The sequence below is a fragment of the Natator depressus genome, chromosome 27 (genome assembly GCF_965152275.1).
Source record: "Natator depressus isolate rNatDep1 chromosome 27, rNatDep2.hap1, whole genome shotgun sequence".
Classification (NCBI taxonomy): Eukaryota; Metazoa; Chordata; order Testudines; family Cheloniidae; genus Natator; species Natator depressus.
In genome coordinates this window covers 7,045,664-7,070,064 of record NC_134260.1, presented here as the reverse complement: position 1 = coordinate 7,070,064, position 24,401 = coordinate 7,045,664, and the positions used below count along the sequence as shown (strand labels likewise).

The 24,401-nt window shown below is 39.3% G+C and overlaps 1 protein-coding gene across 12 annotated transcripts in view; it reads right to left on the bottom strand.

Annotated features, from left to right (window-relative positions):
* Positions 1-24,401, bottom strand: part of TANC2 (tetratricopeptide repeat, ankyrin repeat and coiled-coil containing 2) — a 683,096-nt gene that overhangs the window by 248,163 nt on the left and 410,532 nt on the right. For 7 of the 12 annotated variants that reach the window (XM_074940790.1, XM_074940791.1, XM_074940792.1 and 4 more), the window contains one exon: positions 2,515-2,625. The exons of the other annotated variants lie outside the window; for them this stretch is intronic. In XM_074940790.1, coding sequence (XP_074796891.1) covers positions 2,515-2,625 — 111 coding nt within the window. The remainder of the gene's footprint in view (positions 1-2,514; positions 2,626-24,401) is intronic. 12 annotated transcript variants of the gene reach the window in all.

The following is a 24,401-nucleotide window of genomic DNA, read 5'->3' as shown; positions in this document are numbered from 1 at the left end:
AGTTCTGTGCATTTTATGTTCCTAACTGCAAACTAATATCTACTTTAATACAGATATTTTCTAGCAGTCTGTACTTGAGATTTTCTAACATGAATTCCCGCACTCCCAGCAATTTCACTAGAGCACAGGACAGAACAGAATCAGAACGTTTACAGTCAAATGCTTTAGAAGCCTTTTCAGTGCCCCAACAGTATTTATTAGGCATTTAATAAAGTGGGCTAGTTACAACACCTCCATGTAAGCAAGGGTTATATGCTATCAAGCAGAAACTCAGAGAGGAATAAGGGTTTTTTAAAATTTATTCGTAGAAAGCAAGAGCTCCAGCCTTCAGGTTACCACTGTTTTCACAGCAGGGACTCTGGATCCAGATAGTTAAAGCATAACCCAATTCTACCACAAAAGAAAAGAGTAAATACCCACGAAGTATTGATTGCATGTACATACCTCATTTTAATGTTCCAAGGCATGAGGGGGGAAAGAGGAAGAAAAGAGCGAATCGCACACTATACAAACTCCCTTTTCTGTGCAAATGGCTGCCTCAGTTTCAGAAGTTCTTCCTCAATAGATTGTTCTAGTCCTATTCAGTAGAACTTCTCATATTGATTGCAAACACATAAATAACTACACATTTCAAGTCTGCATAGCCATTCAGACTCTGCAGTCTCTGGGATCCAATAAACTGCAGTTCTCCTGCTAAAAGAGCTGCTGGATGCCAAATGTGCAACCAGGCAGCAGGGGGTCAGGCGCCCCCGACAGATATCTTGACATGTGGATCTACACACAAAAAAAGTCCTCTGGGCCTCCCATAATCTACTGGCTCTGTCTTTACTCCAATCCAGTGCTTCTCATTGACATCCACAGAGGCATGCCTTTTTTGTTTTGTTTTTTTGTTAAGTACACTTTATGGTTGTTGAGGTGCTGAGAATCCTCACATATTTTTAACATGTTCATCCACACTATCAACAAGCTATAGAAGCAGAACAGAGGGCAAAATTCAAGACTCCTCTGTCAAAACAGCGCTTCTTGACTGTCTCCTGCTAGGCCTCTAAGCGTCTGCATCCTCCAAAAGTCGTGTCATATTAAATTTGAGAGAGAGAGAGAGAATAGTTCTTAATTCCTTTTAAGCAAACTATGCAGTTCAATTACAGTTCTTTATAAATACACAGCCATGACAGTATTTTTTTCCAATTGTGATCATCACAGTAGAAGGTTTTTAATTACATAGAAAGGGCAAAAGTTATATCAGTAAAATTCTGTTTGTAATACTGACTGATACATTTAGAAAGAATGATCACTTTTCACAGTAAATATGGTCTCAAAGAAAGCACTCTCTGAGCATAGGGATCCAGTATCAACAACTTTCCCGTAAGAATTTTATTCTGTTTCAAACATATTGCATTAAAGAAAGCTGTTCTCTCTGAATATCTGTGCACTATAGCTTTTCTCCAAATCATTCATTTTCTTTAAACACATCTCTGACAAAAGTGATATTGTCCTTTGACACTGACTCAAGTACTGGCACATTCTCTACCTGGACATGATTCTTAAGGCAAGATTCCACATGGCCACAGACTGTTTGGAAGCAATTGGTACCATTTTACTCTGTCATAGGAATATGCTGATCATGTGATCCTGTAGCTTATACACTAATTCATCATCCAGAAGAGGAAATTACAGAATTCAGCAAAGATCTGAAAACGAACATTTCCTGCTCCTTTAAGCCCTGATCTGCAGCCGACTGTAACTGTAACATCTCTGACACAGCTCCATAAACTATCTTCTCAACCTTAATGAGGTTGCCAAGCAACTAGTCCAAGTTCAGAAGAATCTGGGAAAAGATACTGAGTCCTCAGCAAGATGCAGCTATATAAAAATGTAATGGCATTCACACATCTGTGTGCAGCCTGTGAGTGCTTGAAAATATTTACCAAATAAACGGACCAAAAAGTCAGAAAAATATAAGGTTAACTCAGGGAAATAAAATACTTCAGTTCCAACTATGTTTTTAACCAGATTATGACAGAGGCCTCTAACAAGATGCATACATTTTGAGAGTTCCTAAATTCTGCAGGGTACATAAATTAATGGCTTCCTCTGAAATAAATGTGATGTTCTTAATAGCAAATATACAAGAATTTATGCTTATGTATGAAATGATTTAATGATGGAATACACCAGAAGTATGTGTTTTATTCCAGTATTTCTGAAGATATGTCAGTAACAAAAATCAGCCTTAAGAGAGTATGCCTGTTTGATCAGCTTTTATTCACCTAAAATCAACTCTGTAGTAACTTCTTCATACTTTAGGGGGGAATGTGTCGCATGAACACACAACCACAAGTGACAAATAAAGTACAGATATCAATTAGAGACTGCCACCCAGCCAAGTGGGTCAGTCCATAAACCTAGGTTGGGGGAAGGGCCAAACAATCATTTAGAAAAAGGGGGCACAATGCATATGAAACTGTGCTGTGCTGGAAGGGCCCGTCCTAGAGGCTTTGCATGCATGCTTACCAGGGCAGTATGCATCAACGTCCAGTTTCTGTGCTGAAGTGAGCGTTGGTGAGCCAAGCTCAGACTCTGGGATTCGAGGGCTCTCAACAAACTTTGCCTTCCTCAGGGGGGCTAAGGAGAAGGAGGGGGAAGAAAGAAAGAGAGGTCAAGAGTAAGGGAAACAGCAGGCAACAGATGGAAGCACTTAACTAAATGACACACTGTGTCGGACTCATATTAAGTTACCCTTTTTTTGTGCATGCCAGAAAAAAAATGATCTGCATTCTTCACAAAGGAGATGGGCTTGTTCAAAAGCTACAACAAACTGCAAAGTCTTACTTTAAAGTGTGCAAGCACTGAAGTACAGTTCTTGGTTGTCTAAACACTGGCTTTTTTCCCAGCCCCTCTCTAAAATTAATCTTTTATGAGGAACAAATGAACCTGGATTCTACAACTATAGAAAGGCTAAGATCATAGAGAGGAAAACAGAGCCTGCTAAGTTTTAAGGCATTTTGAATTGTTAGATAATTAAAATGCTTCCTTTGAACAGAAACTTCAACTTCAAAATATCAGTGGCACTCAGCATCTTCTGCTCTAGGAAATTCAGTATTAAATATGAGTTATCTGACTACACAGTTTAAGAAGGAAATTGATCATGTCGCTTCTTAGCCTTGCAAGCGCAGGAGGTCCAAGAGAGTTAAAAGAAAGAAGCAAAAATGTATTTTTTTCTTTGGCCAAGATATTGCCTGAGCTGATACTGTAAGGAAACATTGACTTTTACAGCAATGTGATTTTAGCAACAAATTTGAGCTGCGAGCACTGTGAAAGGCATTAGGCTTTAGGATGTTTGTGAGTAATGAAATACAATTTATAAAAACACTTTCAATGCTGAGATTTTAAACAAAAATTCTTGCTAGCCACTAGAAACAAATCTAGGAAAATAGTTAATATATGCAGAAATTATTGGATAAAGTTATACAATATTCAAAGTGGAATTATTATGAAAATTACAACTGAATGGAACTCTCACAAATCCACTGAAGTCCGAGTGTAATCTGAAAAGTTACTTGGTCACCAGGTTTAATGTCTCAGCAACTCAAATATCCTCAATTTACAATTAAAAAGATTCTTTTATACCTGCCAATCCTGCAAGTTTTAAATCTGGGAATTGAAAGTCAAGCTGGGTTCTTTCCTTCTCATGTACTATCACCTGTAATAAAGGCTCTACAGGTCAAATAATACCCGTAATGGCAGCTATGAATCCCATTGTTGCTAATGCATGTAACTGCAGGGTTAACTGACCTCCTGCGTGATTGGAAATTAGTGAATGGTTCTGCGGATGCAAAAGAAGGAATACAATCCAGCTCACTTTCTCTAACTGCATTGTTTCTACAGTACTAACAGAAATAAAAAGAGGAAAAAATTACATTAAGCACAAAAGCAACGAGAGCTATGAGACAGAATATATGCAGGGGACCAAATTTCTGCTCTCTGTTACATTGCTATAAATGCTGAGCAACTCCAATGACTTCAGTACAATTACTCAGAATTTACACTGGTGTAACTGAGAACAGAATGTGTTCCAGGGGAGTTGAGCTGGTGACTAAGAAGGTGCCATTTCTGTACTGTCACTTTTCTGAATACAACCACACATTAGGTGATACTACAGTCACTCTGGGCTCCTAGCGTTTGCTGCGCAGCACAGCCCACACCATGCAATATGATAAGTTTAAAATTCCAAGTCATTAGTATGGAAATGATAAAAATTCCAGCAGTTAGCTGAGAGTTTGTAAAAACAGCCAGCAACACAAAAAAGGTTCCCAGAATTCTACTATGGTGATAGAAGAGGAGACTTTGATGAAAACAGGTAACTAGGAGGAGAATACTATTGTAACATTTAGAACCAACCCACATAATCATCCCACACAGATCATTTTACTAATATTGCAGCTGTAATTGTTCTTTCACAAAGGCATGTAGTGAAATTTAGGTTTCATTCCACTGAGGAGAGTCCAGTAACATTATTCTTCCTATTTACTAAGGTTTTGTATGGCATACAACACATCCTTAGATGAAATAAAGAATACAAGCATCATTTTGACACTGTTTAAGTAAACACTGGAAGGATTTTAATACAGCTTATAAAGAAGTAAAGCTTGTCTTTCTCTGCATAATAGTTTCTGGCTAACCAATTTTAGAGCCAGGAGTTATGTAAAGCTACATTTACCTGACACTAAATAAAAAGGAGTTACTGCAGCACAGCACATATAGCAACCTCACATAAAAAGAAATGATGTGCCCCAACTGCACATTCATCAAGGAATTCAGGTAGCATCATAAATCATAAGATTGAGGCTTATGTGGTTACTTTGTGTCATGAGGACCGCAAGACGGAATCACTGATTTAATTCTTGTACATTTGTGGGGAGAGGAAGTAAAATATACAAATCAAAGCATTCTTCTCCATCATTCATTGTGTGTCCCTTACCCTGCTTACATCTGCTTTCTAGATCTCAGAAGTCTTTTTCTTTTATTAATATATTTATTTAGAGTTCAATCTTATATAAATTCCATAAAAACAGATGCACATGTAAAGTGTGTTATGACCATGACATGCATTTAAAAATGTTTTTTAAAATTTTGCCCTTCTCCACAACTCTGACACTCTGCGTCTTGTCAAATTTTCATCCTCCCCGCTTCCTCATTTAGGGCCAACTCAGGAAAATATATAAGTACATGTATTAGTCCATTCCTGTTCTGAACACTTTATGCATAGGTTTATGTCCCATTGACTTCAATGGGATTTAAGCATGTACTTAAGTGGTGTCATGAACAGGGATGCTTTCCTGAATCAGGGCCCAAGGAAGTACATTTTAAAATATGTTCCATACAACATATAAAACAGGTTTCAGAGTAGCAGCCATGTTAGTCTGTGTTCGCAAAAAGAAAAGGAGGACTTGTGGCACCTTAGAGACTAACCAATTTATTTGAATATAAGCTTTCGTGAGCTACAGCTCACTTCATCGAATGCATCCGATGAAGTGAGCAGTAGCTCACAAAAGCTTATGCTCAAATAAATTGGTTAGTCTCTAAGGTGCCACAAGTCCTCCTTTTCTTTTAACATATAGAACAGTTAGTATTACATCCTTTTCTTGATGTCATATCTTTATTTCACAGAGTACAACTCCCTATATTGCTAACAGCAGCGGTGTGCCTATCCTGGATTAAATATAAATCAAATCTTGTTAACCCAACAAAGGGGTAAAAGTGAATCATCAAAATGACTAAATCTCTCCTGCTTATATTGAAATGAACTTGGTGAAAAGTGCTGGACTGAAAACAAGGCAGCCTGAAGTCCTCTATTCATCTGAACAAAAAAAAAAGAAAACGCAGTACAGCAGCACTGCATGCTACTCCCCATCCCAACTCAGGAGCACTCTGCCACTGTACCTCAACCTTGGCCTGGAGATACGACTAATGGAGGCCGGAGGGTAATACTGTCTCTATGGCCCATTCAATGCTGATTTTACTGAAGTGGATCTCAGTCAGGAAATAGACTGAGAACATGAAGTGCTGTCAGATTACTTAGGTCACTGCTACCCTGGATAGGATTGGATTCAGTGAAAAGAAATGAAAGGCTTTGTACCCCATTCCCAGTTCCCTGAGCCATCTGGTTTCTGTGATTCACTTTTTGTGGGGAAAAAAATATTAGTCATAACTATTGTATAATGTCCACATCAAATATAATTCTGAGACAGAGAAACTGTACCATGTACGAACGGGGCAGCCATAGTCAGCCAGATAAATATGAAAGTCCTGGAGCCATTTTAAATTCAATTTCTTCAACTAAACATCTTGAAACTTTCTTGATTGTAAAACCACATGTAACTGCTCATCCCTGCCTATCCCTCAGTGTACTGAACTCGCCCTTCTTTACACTGAACAGAGGAAAAGAAAAAGGGAAAAGGAGGGGACCTGGGAGGATGAAAGGTTGTCACAGATGGGAGACTAACTGAACTTTACTCTTTCACTACAAAACTATAAAATACCTTAACAGACCAAACTTGAACAAGGTATCCCCAGAGGGGTTGCAGTAAAATTCTCTCTGACATTCAGACAACATAACTTGAACCAGGACAGAAGAGTTTGGTCAAGCACCTATGCCATGTCCTACGTGCCTTTTTATTATTCATAGTGTAGTTTTGACATCTGTTAAGTTGAGGCTTTGGTCACAAGTATGTTGCTTCATGTACAATTTAACAGAGATGTGTTTGCACCCTTTATTGGAAAGGTTAGTGCCCTTTATGTAGATATAGCTATAGCTGTAAAGACACTGATAGATGTTTTAAAAACCACTGCCCAAAATGAAGTAGCCAATTGTACAGCGATTTCTTTAATAACTTTCAGTGACTTAACCAAGTTTGAAAAATTGCTTCTGAAAGATATGTCCTCGTCTAGAAAATCCTTGCTAAATTCATTCAGCTCTAAGGAACATTACAAGGGATTCTTTTCTCTAAAACAGTCACATGGTCTTCAATCTACATGTCTTCCTCTTTTCCTCCTCCTTTCTTAACTAATTTTACAAACTTGTGATATTGATTTCTGTTCTTTTCCATTTCATATTGTATTTATGATTTGATATCTGTTATTGGTATGTATTGTAATGTCGGGCAAAAGAAAAATGCAATATCGCTAATTAAAATAATATCTATTGTTTAGTCTATTGTTAATATTGCATGAATAAAAAGTCACACTTATGTCAGTGATCACATACAATTGCTGAAAGGCTATATATCATATAATTAAAAGCAATTCTTTGATGCCTGCCTATGATTTTAGATTAAGAAATAGAATGTGTACAAAGGGTAAAAAATAAAAGATTTCAAATACTTAAAGAGAACATCAAATCTTCAGTGAAATCTGAACTGAGCACTTCTGCTTAAAAAGCGTCAATAAAAGCCTGAAGTACATATTCATAATTGCTTTAGAAAGCATACAAATATTTCAGATTAAAAATTAAACCTGGTAAGAAAAACAGAACACAACAAAAGAACAATTTGTTCACAAAGAGAAGGAACCATTTGCTATTGTAAATTCCTACCACTGCAGCACTAACAAACCAGAGAACAATCCTAACACAGCTGCAAATGTGAGCAATCAAACACAAAATTAATTCTTTTAAGAGCCAGTTATTATAGTGGATACAGTACAGCCAGTGTTTTTATGACAGTTCCCAAAAATTTCATTTTAAAACCTGATATCAGTTATAGCCTGTGACACCTACTAAAATGAGTAAGCTGAAGTAACCAGTTCTAAGCAAAAACCTACACTCAAGTACTAGTAGGTGTTACTGGGTTTTGTTTGTTTTGTCTGTATTGTTAGTGTTTATGTATAGCCATAAATATTAACTTTTGAGACTCATCCACAATATTGCTACGTATAAAGTCATAGCAGAAGTATGTCAATATCCTTAAATGAACTCCATGCGGTTTTGATGATTGACCCGCTGAACCAAACCACAAAAGTACTGTTTTTTAAAAAAAATCTACCGAAGAACCATGTATTGAGGACAACATGAAAACAGCAATCCCTAGACTTCTGATGGGGTTTTTCAGCGAACCTTATCATTACTTAAACTCTATTAAAACAATATAATTTGTTTATTTGAAAGATGTACTCTGCATAACTACTCCATCAAACACTGAATGTTGTTTTTAAATCATGTCTATTGATAGTATTACTTGCTGCCATGTTAGTTACTGCCAGCTTTTGACACCTTTGGTCAGGAATCAGAGTGATACAGTGATTTAATTCCGACATTACAAAGGTGAAATATCCTGCTTTCTTATAAATTTACAGAACCTTATAAGGCATGTTTTATATTTTTTTGTTCAGAATCTCTGGGATCATCCCATTAACACTATCAGGAATAGCAGGAGAGCAGAAATAATTCTAGGACTGTTTCTGGTATCAGTACAGATAAAAAACCTTTTGTACAAACAAACAGCAATGAGGTAGTTTCAGATTCACAATTCTATTATTATTACTAAGGAGCTGAATAAATCAACAGTTCTATTACGCACCTTTAGTTGGTGAAAATCCAGTGTTTAAATGAAGCGCTATGAGGAAAGGGGCTTCATATAAAATGTTCAGTGTGAAGAAAAGGAAATACAAACTTAGTGCCCTCTTGAAACAACTTGTCTCTAAACGCTTTAACAGTCCAGACAATAGCTTTGCCAAGCTTAACATTTTCCCATACACGTGTATCCAAATTGGAAGATCTACATGAAAGAGAAGAATTGGATTTGAAGACCTAAAACTCTCATTTCCTTTAGTACTAACTTGGAAATCAAAACATTTTTAACAACTTGTTGCTTCAAGGATTTATTTTGGATACTCAAAAAATCTTTTACCCACAATGTTCCTCTTCTATACTTTGTTTATTACTAACCATTGTTCAATAAGATGTAATCTAAATTTCTGAGTGCGTCTCTTATGGCCAACTCCTGCTTCCCCAGAAGTGAATGGAAGTTTTTGCCAATAACTTCAATACGAGCAGCCATCAGCTTACAAAAGGTATTCAGTGAAATAACATTTTAATACGTCTTAGCACTTCTAGCTCTCTGATGTTTCAGTAGATGGTGCTTCACACTTTGAAATTATTTCCATAACAACGGGTTGTTCCACTGCAGTTATACATCAAAGAAAGATTTCTGCTCTTGTGTTTTAATTTGAAATCATATCATTGGACAAATGACCAGGGCGGAATATAAAAATATTGCTCGGGGATGCAGGAGTGAAATCAGGAAGGCCAAATCACACCTGGAGTTGCAGCTAGCAAGAGATGTTAAAAGTAACAAGAAGGGTTTCTTTAGGTATGTTAGCAACAAGAAGAAAGTCAAGGAAAGTGTGGGCCCCTTCCTGAATGAGGGAGGCAACCTAGTGACAGAGGATGTGGAAAAAGCTAATGTACTCAATGCTTTTTTTGCCTCTGTCTTCACGAACAAGGTCAGCTCCCAGACTGCTGCGCTGGGCAACACAGCATTGGGAGGAGGTGACCAGCCCTCTGTGCAGAAAGAAGTGGTTCGGGACTATTTAGAAAAGTTGGATGAGCACAAGTCCATGGGGCCGGATGCGCTGCATCCGAGAGTGCTAAAGGAGTTGGCAGATGTGATTGCAGAGCCATTGGCCATTATCTCTGAAAACTCATGGCGATCGGGGGAAGTCCTGGACAACTGGAAAAAGGCTAATGTAGTGCCCATCTTTTAAAAAGGGAAGAAGGAGGATCCTGGGAACTACAGGCCAGTCAGCCTCACCTCAGTCCCTGGAAAAATCATGGAGCAGGTCCTCAAGGCATCAATCCTGAAGCACTTACACGAGAGGAAAGTGATCAGGAACAGTCAGCATGGATTCACCAAGGGCAAATCATGCCTGACTAATCTAATTGCCTTCTATGACGAGATAACTGGCTCTGTGGATGAGGGGAAAGCGGTGGATGTGTTGTTCCTTGACTTTAGCAAAGCTTTTGACATGGTCTCCCACAGTATTCTTGCCAGCAAGTTAAAGAAGTATGGGCTGGATGAATGGACTATAAGGTGGACAGAAAGTTGGCTAGATTGTCGGGCTCAACGGGTAGTGATCAATGGCTCCATGTCTAGTTGGCAGCCGGTATCAAGTGGAGTGCCCCAAGGGTCGGTCCTCGGGCCGGTTTTGTTCAATATCTTCATATATGATCTGGAGGATGGGATGGATTGCACCCTCAGCAAGTTTGCAGATGACACTAAACTGGGAGGAGAGATAGATACGCTGGAGGGTAGGGATAGGATACAGAGGGACCTAGACAAATTGGAGGATTGGGCCAAAAGAAATCTGATGAGGTTCAACAAGGACAAGGGCAGAGTCCTGCACTTAGGATGGAAGAATCCCATGCAGCGCTACAGACTAGGGACCGAATGGCTCGGCAGCAGTTCTGCAGAAAAGGACCTGGGGTTACAGTGGACGAGAAGCTGGATATGAGTCAACAGTGTGCCCTTGCTGCCAAGAAGGTCAATGGCATTTTGGGATGTATAAGTAGGGGCATTGCCAGCAGATCGAGAGACGTGATCGTTCCCCTCTATTCGACATTGGTGAGGCCTCATCTGGAGTACTGTGTCCAGTTTTGGGCCCCACACTACAAGAAGGATGTGGAAAAATTGGAAAACGTCCAGTGGAGGGCAACAAAAATGATTAGGGGCCTGGAACACATGACTTATGAGGAGAGGCTGAGGGAACTGGGATTTTTTAGTCTGCGGAAGAGAAGAATGAGGGGGGATTTGATAGCTGCTTTCAACTACCTGAAAGGGGATTCCAAAGAGGATGGATCTAGATTGTTCTCAGTGGTAGCTGATGACAGAATGAGGAGTAATGGTCTGAAGTTGCAGTGGGGGAGGTTTAGGTTGGATATTAGGAAAAACTTTTCACTAGGAGGGTGGTGAAACACTGGAATGCGTTACCTAGGGAGGTGGTGGAATCTCTTTCCTTAGAAGTTTTAAGGTCAGGCTTGACAAAGCCCTGGCTGGGATGATTTAGTTGGGGATTGGTCCTGCTTTGAGGAGGGGGTTGGACTAGATCACCTCCTGAGGTCCCTTCCAACCCTGATATTCTATGATTCTACTGAAGATAGTTAAGTCCCAGGCAGACTGCGAAGAGCTACAAAAAGGATCTCTCAAAATTGGGTGACTGGGCAATAAAATGGAAGATGAAATTCAATATTGATAAATGCAAAGTAACACACTGGAAAACATAATCCCAACTATACATATAAAATGATGGGGTCTAGAGATCTATAAAATCATGACTGGTGTGGGGAAGTAAATAAGGAAGTGTTTACTCCTTCTCATAACAAAAGAACTAGGGGTCACCAAATGAAATTAATAGGCAGCAGGTTTAAAACAAACAAAAGGAAGTATTTTTTCTCACAATGCAGTGTCAACCTGTGAAACTCCTTGCCAGAGGATGTTGTGAAGGCCAAGACTATAACAGGGTTCAAAAAAGAACTAGATAAATTCATGGAGGATAGGTCCACCAATGGCTATTAGCCAGGATGGGCAGAGATGGTGTCCCTAGTGTCTGTTTGCCAGAAGCTGGGAATTGGCAACAGGGGATGGATCACTTGATGATTATCTGTTCTGTTCATTCCCTTTGGGGCACCTGGCATTCACCACTGTCGAAAGACAGGATTCTGAGCTAGAAGGACCTTTGGTCTGACCCAATATGGCCATTCTTATGTTCTTAGCACTGGCCTAAATATTATAAGGTGGGCACCACCTCCTCTTCAAATGGGCCTGATTCGGTAGGCAGCCTCTGATCATGCCTACCAGATTGGGCCTTGCACGCAGGATAGGTGGGCGAATGCCTATCTTCTCCCAGTTCATGGCTCACTCTGGGTCTTAGGTGGGAGACAGGCATCCAGACGCCTACAATGAGGCAGCAGTGCATATGCCCAGAGGCAGAAACTTAGGCACCCAGGGAACTTTTACCCTGAAAATTTAGGTGCTGAGTGAGTTTAGGCAGCTACAGAGTTCAGTGGGAGTTTTGTGGTGTGCAGTGGAGCCAAAAATTGCAACTTAAGTGCCTTTGTGAATCTGGGACTTAGCCTCTCTGGAGTCAAGATGACTCCCAAGGTCAATGGTGTTAAATGCTCAGTATCTGACTCAGCTGACTGGGCCTGAAGAGTCCCTTTCCACCCCAGATCAGTAAGTTTGAGATGTCCCTCCCAATTTTCAAATGTTCAATTTGAGAGAGAAAGCAGACTGAACACCTAGGTTGTAACCATCTCCTAGGCACCAAACTTGGACACTTGTAAGACACATCATGACCATGCAGAAAACACCAGATTTAAAGCCTGATTTTTTAGCTGTTTTAGCCCTTCTATCTGTGAGATCAACAGACAAATCCCTACAAGGAAATATCAGCCAAACAGTTCAGTAGAAATGAAGCAGCCCACAATGACTGCAATGGGTGTCACAAAAAAGTTGTTGGGAATGTTTCTGGATAAATAAAATTGACTGACTGACCAGTTTACCAATTATATGCTGGGTTTCAGAGTAGCAGCCGTGTTAGTCTGTATTCACAAAAAGAAAAGTACTTGTGGCACCTTAGAGACTAACAAATTTATTTGAGCATAAACTTTCGTGAGCTACAGATCACTTCATCGGATGCATTCAGTGGAAAATACAGTGGGGAGATTTATATACATAGAGAACATGAAACAATGGGTGTTACCATACACACTGTAACCAGAGTGATCACTTAAGGTGAGCTATTACCAGCATGACCCCATGTTTATCCCCCCACACTGTTCCTCAGACATTCTGGTCAACTGCTGGAAATGGCCCACCTTGATTATCACTACAAAAGGTTTCCCCCTCCCAGCCCCCCGGCTCTCCTGCTGGTAATAGCTCACCTTAAGTGATCACTCTGGTTACAGTGTGTATGGTAACACCCATTGTTTCATGTTCTCTGTGTATATAAATCTCCCCACTGTATTTTCCACTGAATGCATCCGATGAAGTGAACTGTAGCTCACGAAAGCTTACGCTCAAATAAATTTGTTAATCTCTAAGGTGCCACAAGTCCTCCTTTTCTTTTTGCAATTATATGCTGGAAATTGCAGCCAAAGAGACAGAGAAAAAAATGATGAGGGAGTGCTAGGGACACTGAATTTGTTCCAAACTTGTTGCCTGTTGGATAGTTAAAAAGATCTCGAGGGTTGTAGAGGCCACTATCCTTTTTATAGTTTCATAACTATACGCAAGGGCTGAGTCTGGAGAAGAAACAGCACTTATATACCCAGGTGTCAATCACAACAGTGAGAGAGAAATAAAATATATCCCTAAATTGAAGACAATCCAAAGTATGTATTGTCTAATGTCACATCTTTTTAAAAAATAGCTGTTTTAAAATATTGTTTCATCAGACATTCATCTATCAAAGTTTTCTTTGGTCTCTACGTAACAATTTAATAGAGATTGTCACTTCGCTTGTTTAGAAATTATATCACCTTTGACCTTGTATTCCCATCCAACAGATCAGTTCCCATATACACTGAGTGATTTTGGTGACCCACAATGAGTGTACACTAAACTGAGCTACTGTTTCAGTTTGGATTTTATTTGTATTTATCCAGCTGACCTTATTCCCTCAGATTGCAGCTGGTTGACAAGATTAAGCACATCTCCTGACATCCTCTAGGCTAATTTCTGCTGTCTGCAATCAATCAACCTACCAATGAAAACAGGCATAATTAAGTCAAGAATTAGTTCAATAGGCTCATGCATCCTCTTTCTAGGATCAGAGGAACCTCTACATGATCAATTATCTACACAATCAATTCTTACTTCACCCAAAATTCAGCGAACATATTTGAATTTCACACAGTGGTTTTCCCCACCTAAAAACATGATGTGAGTCTTGAGAATTCCCACCATCATTAAACAAGTAGTTCTCAAATAATGTGACTCAAAACCCAACCATTTCTTTTGCAGTTAACACAATCTCTCTAGAAATAACTGCAGTTAGAGGAACAGCACGATCATTTCTTTGGTTTCTGAGGGTCCAAAGATTTAAAAGAAAATACAAAATTTCATACCAATCTCATCACACTAAAATAGGGGTTTTGCTTAAAAATGGTAAACTCTCCTATGTCATCAGTGCACAAGGATTATCCTTACCAGATCTCATGTAAGCACGCATTCTCCGCTGGAAAATAAACCAAAACCAAAATTCCGACAAACAGAACACAGATTCAGGGATTTGTTTCATCTTTTCCTCTTATTATCAACCAATTTATTTGAGCATAAGCTTTCGTGAGCTACAGCTCACTTCATCCGATGAAGTGAGCTGTAGCTCACGAAAGCTTATGCTCAAATAAATTGGTTAGTCTCTAAGGTGCCACAAGTACTCCTTTTCTTTTTGCGAATACAGACTAACACGGCTGTTACTCTGAAACCTCTTATTATTATAATTTGTCTGAATTTTGAAAAGTGATATAGATTCCTTCCCAGTAAAGACTTCCTGCACAACAGAGTCTGAATATGTGCTGTACATGCTGTCTCAAGTGTGGTGAACTTTCTTATGGTAAAAGCAATAGGATGAGCATTCAGTGTACAGCATAAAATTGACAAAATAAAAATGCATTGTACATTTGCCATTATTCTCCCTAAAGAGTTCACAAGGATCCTTTACATCTGACTTTTTGCCTTCCTGTATGAAATGGGCTCTTTGTCCATAAGCATTAACTGTGCAAAACTATAAACATTAAAACAGCTTTTCCTATGTACACAGCCCTCACACTTTTTTGAACAGGCAGTAATTTTTCATCCATACTAGTCCATTGCTTATAATTGTGTAAAATTTGGCTGAGAAAACAGATGTTTGCAATAACCAATTACAGCAATGTGGCAGACTGTAAGTCAAGAGGTCAATAATTAATATGGATCTCTTTTTGGAATTGCAAATACAGATCTTTTTCAGAGAAATGCATCAATTACAATAAATATTATAGAGTCAAAAGCGCCATAATTGGGGTTAGTAAGGCTGAAAGGCATTTTCATTTGCTACTGCTTCTGAATTTCTATCATTAGCCCAGTTTGTGTGTACACTTTAAGGTCCAACCCTATTCCCAGGAAGATAGACAATTGCAAACCTCCTGTTGACTTCCATTGCAGAATTATACTCCAAATGTAGGAAGTTATATTAAGATAACTTAAAAAATTACCTAAAAACACATATTATAAGTACTACATACCCAATCCTGCACTCCTTACTAAGACTTAACTCCCACTCATGTCCTATTGAAGTCAACGGACCGAAACTGGAGATCCTTGCACAGCTGCAAGTAGAACTCCCATGTGACTTTGATGGGAATTTTGCATGAGTAAGGACTAGAAGATTCATCCAATGATAGGAATTAATAACACAATGCAAACTGCTTAGTAACAAATATTCAAAAAGTTTAATTGGCATGATTAATTTATAATAATAATTTCTGCCGTGGATGTTTGCTTTTCAGTGGGGCAAAGAGCCTGTCTTTCTGATTCTCAGTTTTAATCCTCTGATTCTCCTTTATATCCTCAGGGACACTGTCAGTATAGAACTTGAATTGGTCAGTAGCGCAAGTGATGCCCAATCTTTATAACAATTATGAATGTGTCACTGTGGATTAGTTTAGAAGGGACCTTTAATGTTTACTTTAGTCTAAATATATTTGTGAGCGTGGAGAATACTTTCCAAAGAGGACAAATGACTAGTGTCTTCATTCCAGAACGGTCTCCTAACAATTGAATCCTTTGGTCTCTCTCCCATTGGCATGATTCATACAGAGATACCTTTCCATTAGCAAGAATTTCAAGGAGAAAAGTGATGCACTGACTGCTGTCAATGGTGTCCAAAGGGTTGATTAGCAGGAGGTGCACAGAATTCCCGCCCCAAACTAGATATGCGTCTCTATGCTGAAGGAGGAAAGAGTAACTTTATCACCTAATGTGTTAGCTGTATGTGAATTAGAAATTGTATTCTTAATCTTAAAAATTTGGTTAGAATTTATGTATACACATTTAATAAAATACTGTAAAACAAACAGTAGGAAAAATATTTTTGAACTTGCAAAAAATAAAGCCAGTGTAATTGCTAGAACTCTTTAAGAGCAAAGATCCACGGTATTGCAAACGAAAACCTATCTGAGGATTAGAAGCTGTCAGCCCAAATTTATACTATTTTACTAAGGCACAGACTGGGGATCTCTGTTCTTTAAGCATGTTAGTTATTTCTGAAGATCTGCTCACTGAATCACAAAGACAAGGATGGAATGAATGGTATGGTATGGTCTGCGACAGCTACCCATTCATTTTCACTGCTGTGCTATCAACACATTCCCATCAGGCACAGAAAACATTTGGAAACTGAGGAGCTACTGAGGGTTCATCCTTTATTTCTGTGGACTGAATATTAGGATCAATTTTACTTGTTAGTGCTTAATTCCAGGATTACTATCTAATATAAAATAAAATTTGAACAAAAACATAAGAAATTATCTATTCTTTTAGAGCTATCATATTTTCTCTCTGTCCTATTATGAGTGGCATTTATTGTGCCTTAGCATGAGGTACTTAATATCTGTGCAGCTCACTAATTCCATTGCATTTTCTACTTATGTCATTATTTCTCTGTCATGCAGTTTATGACTGAGCTAGTGTTTAATTAGGAAAGTATTCTTCAGATTAAAAGAAAGGCAGTCATAAAAGGACAATCTAACGCATTAATGAAAGACTTACATCTCAGAAATTCAGTTTCAGCTCTCTAACTAAATGTTTAGTTTTGGTTAAAAGGAGAATTAATGCTGAATTACCTTCTTATTGATAAGATAATTTGGGATATTTGACAGTCTGTCTCTTTGCATCAATTATCTATTTATTTCAGACTGGAAAATAAAATAAACTATTATGCTTCATCTTCATATGCAGTCAGTTGCTAGTCAATTTCACTTAGATGCTCCTATAACCAGAAGAATGCCACAATATTTAGGTTTCAGGAGAGCAAGTCTGCTTAAAAATGTTTTTGTTTACACTGGAATTAAAAAACAACAGAATAGGAGCATTTCCATTCCCCCTCACAAAACCTGAATATATGTGTTAGCATGGGAGTTGGAATCCTCACATCCAACCTAGAGGCAAAAAAAGACACAAACTACCATGAGCCATTGCAGAGCCACTGGCCATTATCTTTGAAAACTCATGGCGATTGGGGGAGGTCACGACTGGAAAAAGGCTAATGTACTGCCCATCTTTAAAAAAGGAAAGAAGGAGGAGGGTTTCTTCAGGTATGTTGGCAACAAGAAGAAAGCCAAGGAAAGCGTGGGTCCCTTACTGAATGAGGGAGGCAACCTAGTGACAGAGGATGTGGAAAAAGCTAATGTACTCAGTGCTTTTTTTGCCTCTGTCTTCACGAACAAGGTCAGCTCCCAGACTGCTGCGCTGGGCAACACAGCATGGGGAGTAGGTGGCCAGCCCTCTGTGGAGAAAGAAGTGGTTCAGGACTATTTAGAAAAGCTGGACGTGCACAAGTCCATAGGGCCGGATGCGTTGCTTCCGAGAGTGCTAAAGGAGTTGGCAGCTGTGATTGCAGAGCCATTGGCCATTATCTTTGAAAACTCATGGCGATCGGGGGAAGTCCCGGACGACTGGAAAAAGGCTAATGTAGTGCCCATCTTTTAAAAAGGGAAGAAGGAGGATCCTGGGAACTACAGGCCAGTCAGCCTCACCTCAGTCCCCGGAAAAATCATGGAGCAGGTCCTCAAGGCATCAATCCTGAAGCACTTACACGAGAGGAAAGTGATCAGGAACAGTCAGCATGGATTCACCAAGGGAAGGTCATGCCTGACTAATCTAATCGCCTTCTATGATGAGATTACTGGTTCTGTGGATGAAGGGAAAGCAGTGGATGTATTGTTTCTTGACTTTAGCAAAGCTTTTGACACGGTCTCCCACAGTATTCTTGCCAGCAAGTTAAAGAAGTATGGGCTGGATGAATGCACTATAAGGTGGGTAGAAAGTTGGCTAGATTGTCGGGCTCAACGGGTAGTGATCAATGGCTCCATGTCTAGATGGCAGACGGTATCAAGTGGAGTGCCCCAAGGGTCGGTCCTGGGGCCACTTTTGTTCAATATCTTCATAAATGATCTGGAGGATGGTGTGGATTGCACTCTCAGCAAATTTGCGGATGATACTAAACTAGGAGGTTTAGTGGTGGCAGGTAGGGATAGGATACAGAGGGACCTAGACAAATTGGAGGATTGGGCCAAAAGAAATCTGATGAGGTTCAACAAGGATAAGTGCAGGGTCCTGAACTTAGGACGGAAGAATCCCATGCACCGCTACAGACTAGGGACCGAATGGCTAGGCAGCAGTTCTGCGGAAAAGGAGCTAGGGGTGACACTGGACGAGAAGCTGGATATGAGTCAACAGTGCGCCCTTGTTGCCAAGAAGGCCAATGGCATTTTGGGATGTATAAGTAGGGGCATAGTCAGCAGATCGAGGGACGTGATCGTTCCCCTCTATTCGACATTGGTGAGGCCTCATCTGGAGTACTGTGTCCAGTTTTGGGCCCCACACTACAAGAAGGATGTGGAAAAATTGGAGAGAGTCCAGCGAAGGGCAACAAAAGTGATTAGGGGTCTGGAACACATGACTTATGAGGAGAGGCTGAGGGAACTGGGATTGTTTAGTCTGCGGAAGAGAAGAATGAGGGGGGATTTGATAGCTGCTTTCAACTACCTGAGAGGTGGTTCCAAAGAGGATGGTTCTAGACTATTCTCAGTGGTAGAAGATGACAGGACAAGGAGTAATGGTCTCAAGTTGCAGTGGGGGAGGTTTAGGTTGGATATTAGGAAAAACTTTTTCACTAGGAGGGTGGTGAAACCCTGGAATGCGTTACCTAGGGAGGTGGTAGAATCTCCTTCCTTAGAAGTTTTTAAGGTCAGGCTTGACAAAACCCTGGCTGGGATGATTTAATTGGGGATTGGTCCTGCTTTGAGCAGGGGGTTGGACTAGATGACCTCCCGAGGTCCCTTCCAACCCTGATATTCTATGATTCTATGAGGATCCTGGGAACTACAGGCTAGTCAGCCTCACCTCAGTCCCTGGAAAAATCATGATGCAGGTCCTCAAGGAATCAATTCTGAAGCATGTAGAGGAGAGGAAAGTGATCAGGAACAGTCAGCATGGATTCACCAAGGGCAAATCATGCTTGACTAATCTAATTACCTTCTATGACGAGATAACTGGCTCTGTGGATGAGGGGAAAACAGTGGACATGTTGTTCCTTGACTTTAGCAAAGCTTTTGACACGGTCTCCCACAGTATTCTTGCCAGTAAGTTAAAGAAGTATGGGCTGGATGAATGGATGATAAGGTGGATAGAAAGCTGGCTAGATTGTCGGGCTCAACGGGTAGTGATCAATGGCTCCATGTCTAGTTGGCAGCCAGTATCAAGTGGAGTGCCCCAAGGGTCGGTCCTCGGGCCGGTTTTGTTCAATATCTTCATAAATGATCTGGAGGATGGGATGGATTGCACCTTCAGCAAGTTTGCAGATGACACTAAACTGGGAGGAGAGGTAGATACGCTGGAGGGTAGGGTTGGGATACAGAGGGCCCTGGAGAAATTAGAGGATTGGGCCAAAAGAAATCTAATGAGGTTCAACATGGACAAGTGCAGAGTCCTGCACTTAGGATGGAAGAATCCCATGCACCACTACAGACTAGGGACCAAATGGCTAGGCAGCAGTTCTGCAGAAAAGGACCTAGGGGTTACAGTGGACGAGAAGCTGGATATGAGTCAACAGTGTGCCCTTGTTGCCAAGAAGGCCAATGACATTTTGGGATGTATAAGTAGGGGCGTTGCCAGCAAATTGAGGGACGTGATCATTCCCCTCTATTTGACATTGGTGAGGCCTCATCTGGAGTACTGTGTCCAGTTTTGGGCCCCACACTACAAGAAGGATGTGGAAAAATTGGAAAACGTCCAGTGGAGGGCAACAAAAATGATTAGGGGACTGGAACACATGACTTATGAGGAGAGGCTGAGGGAACTGGGATTGTTTAGTCTGCGTGAAAGGGGGTTCCAAAGAGGATGGATTTAGACTGTTCTCAGTGGTAGAAGATGACAGGACAAGGAGTAATGGTCTCAAGTTGTAGTGGGGGAGGTTTAGGTTGGATATTAGGAAAAACTTTTTCACTAGGAGGGTGGTGAAACACTGGAATGCGTTACCTAGGGAGGTGGTGGAATCTCCTTCCTTAGAAGTTTTTAAGGTCAGGCTTGACAAAGCCCTGGCTGGGATGATTTAGTTGGGGATTGGTCCTGCTTTGAGCAGGGGGTTGGACTAGATGACCTCCTGAGGTCCCTTCCAACCCTGATATTCTATGTTTCTATGAGCCACCCTAGAAATCCAATAAATAGATGCACACAGTTCATATAACCACTGACCACATACTTGAATTCCCTTGACCTACTAACCCCATTAACAGCTCCCAAGGAAGCTTAGCTGAAAGTGCCCTTGAGTGGTCTGTCCACTTTCTGGCTGCATCCTATATAAAAGAACTGCTGAATTTCCACTGAGTTTTGGCCCTTCCACAGTTACAAGAGGGAGAACTGGACCATAAAATCTGTAACTTTCTGAATGATGTAAAGGTATTGTTATTTTCCATCAGAGTGAAATAATACCACTGTACATGCTGGAAATATCCCTCAAAAGCTGTTTTGAATTGCCCACTAACTTTTTATATAAATCTCTCAGATGTGCTTGAGCTGTACTGCAAAACTGCTAACAATTAGACTGAAATGGGAAAAGCCAGAGTACGAGTTTAAAAGGGAAACTTGGTAAATCCACTTTTTAAAGATAGCAACAGCAGCAATTCTGCGTTGGCTTTTTGCATATCATATATTCCCCATCTTTTGTTAACAATGGAACTGGCCCTGCTAGAGGCTCATTCATGTGTTGGAAGCTGCCCAATGACTATATAATGCGCTCCCTGATGGTAAAATGTTTTAAGTGCTGCAGTGTTATTGATCCACAGAAGACCTGAAACAAATAACTGTCAGTTTCAAAGTAGTTGGACCACACCCACTAAATCTATGGCTATAGCCTTCAGTCCTCTCTGAAGTCCCAAATGAGTCTTGGCTCTGCTGAAGCCAGAGCCATATAAATACTAGAATATAGAACACATGGTTGTGTCTTCCATGGCACTAATATGTGAAATATTTATAGAAAGGATATTTTTGTATGAGATTAAAACCAAAATTAAAATGGACAAAAATATTTGTAAATGTGAATAAATATTAATAAATACTAGAATACTAGGATTTTTTTATTAGATCACCTATTATAACAAAGAGACATGTCAATGCTTTTTTTTTAAGAAAGAATGGCAATGGATTGTTACTAGTGAACAGGAAAGCTTTCTTCAGTTATGTTTGTAAATGCAAAATGTCAATGGGTACCTAAAGATTTATTAAGTGAACCTGCCTCCTTTCATAACACAGGTATCACAATGTCATCACATTCTCAATCCTGACAAGACAAAAATCTTTGCATGTCATTCTGACCTCAACCAAAATGATATGTCTTAAAGTACAGATATCAATATACAGAAGAAATTAATACTTCCAACGTTGCTCATTCTAGTATCATACTAGTTTAATACACAAAGAACTATAATATTATGTGTGTGTCTCTGGCTGTAACTCACTCCCTTCAACCACTGCACCTCTAAGAAATCCCCTACAAAACACTGAAGAGGGAGGTACAAAATATAACGATAAGCCACAACAGTGACATGTTATATAAAGATGTTGAATGACAGAGAAAAAAAAAAGCAATGTGTCTCCTAGAAAAACATTTTATTAAATCAAATTATAATTATCCCACTTAGAGACATGATTACAATCTCCTTCAAATCATAACAAACAAACTGATCAAAATCTCTTCTTGTATAAAAAGGCAGCACTAATTAATTTCCAAAGCAGAAAATGAGTCAGTCAAGCTGAAGAGGTTTACATGAATAAGAACAGATAACTAAACAAGAAAAAAGTTAACTAAGTACCCCAAAACCTATACAGAACACGTGTAAAACAAGTGTTTAATAATGACTATTTCAACCTTTTTCAAAAGTTATTTACATGAAATGTGTGTTCAGGAAGAAAAGGACTCTTCCTAAAAAAACAAATCTGTATCTTCCTGTACTTCCAATAGGAATAATAGCTCAATTCCAATTTTGTTTACAACTATAAGGCTATTTACAGTTAATTATAGCAAATTAAATGACAAGTTTGATGCACAATTACTACTACTGGAAACAACAGACAAAAAACCGATCCTCCTCTTGGTCAAGATAACTGCCTTTAATATAGATTACACCAGATTGGGAATCCCAGCATGAACGTGTTAAACAGCTGTTTTCAAGAATACTTCTGGCAAACCTTTGAGAAGAAAGATGCTCTAACAAGGGCTCCAGGAAAAACTCCTGGTTTCTCTGCACACAAGTTCATTTTTCATGTGGGCTGCCAGAAAGTCTCCAGTATACCTGCTTGATGAAACAGATTTTGGGAGGTGAAGCTAATTAAAATAAATGCATGCAGGTGAAGATACACTGCTTTGATCTTCCCTTCAAAAATATTACATTTCTTTTAACTCTTGACTGCCAGTAAGTATGTATGGTGAAAGTTCTTCAAAATAAGAAGTCACAGCAGTAGAGATTTCCAAGACCTTCCATTCTAAAATCCATGTTTTCGGCTTCTTATAAAACTTTTCAAAAATCACCTTTTTTGGCAGACATTTCTCATATTTGGTTTCATCCCAGAAGGAATTGTGTGTGGGGAGGACAGAGGGCAGGAAGAGAGAAAAGTCGTCAATAAAAATATCTTTTCAGCTGTTTGAGTGATCTAATTTTGAAATTAAGTAATTCATTGGTTGATATTTTTCAGAAATTTATGCCCTTGTCAGATTGCGTTTAAAGCTTCAGAGTTGGCAGATACTATAGGCTCTGCTGAATGAGGACCTGTGTCACACAGGGCATATGGTACCATCAAATATTAAGCAAAACTCTCTTAAAATGAAAGAGCATCCTCCTAACACCAAAGGCCAGTGCTGAGGTGGGGAGCACTTCCACTTCCCCTCCCCCAACAGTTTTACTGGCATTACTTCATTTGATGTTAAATTTAAATTGGATGAGAGGGAGATGTCACATGATGTGAGTGCTGAGCAGAATGCATCTTGCTCCAGCTCCATTTCCCACTATCCAAAAAGCCCTTTTTTCAGCAGGTCGAGGAGTTACAAATACTGCTTGGACACTGAACATGAGCAGAAACCTGCATGGAAGATTAGGACATACTTTAAATTATATTTATTCTAAAAAAGAGAAGCAGGGTGCTTTGACCACCTTAATTAAATTTAAGTAAACCTGCAAACACACCATTGTTTGAAATTGAACCAGCCCATCATTTTGAGACCTAAGTCTAAAGAGAACAAATCTGAGCAACCCTTAATCATCAAATGCTAAACCAAGATATCAAAATAAAACATTTATTCTGAGACACATCAATAAATGGAAAACCAAAGCAACCACATTTTCTTCTACCCTGATCTATATGTGGAAACTCTCAGAAGATGACCATAGAGTTCAAGATCCCCTTGCCAAAAGGAATATTCATTCAGTCATTGTTATCTAGCAAAGTTCATCTTTCTTTCTGAAGGAAAATGTTGCTTCTCTAATAACCCACAGGATCTTAAGGAATTTCTTGACGTGTACCACAGTCGCAGCTCCAACCTTCCCTTTCCAAAGCTCACTCAAAAAAATCTTGAAAAATTCTGGAAGCAAAGTTTATTTTTGTATTTGTTATATTCAATTGTAGAATTCGGTTCACTGGCCCTTCTTAAATGTTAATGTATGAGAGTACTCCTTGTTTTTTTGATTTGATAAAGTAAGAAAAAAATGCTCTTTGATTTTATGATAGTTGGGAATTGATAATGGGATTATTTTAGGAATTTGCCCCATTATGTTATGCTTACTAGTTTAGCTTTTAAAACATATCCTATATAATCGAAAAATTATATTCTATTTTTATTATATTTAATTATTAATTATATTATTAGTGTTATATCATTTTATTTATGCTTTAGTAACACCCAGTTGGTTGTATATTTATCTGTAATGTTTTCATTTCTACCTCTGTTTCATTTCTACCTCTGTTAAAGATGGCAGGCTCTTACTGATCTCAGGACAAATAGATGGGGTGAACATTACAACTATGAAAGCCCATGCTTGATATTAATATTTTTGTGCTTTCTTCAATAACATTTTTAATAATATTTCTTTTTGC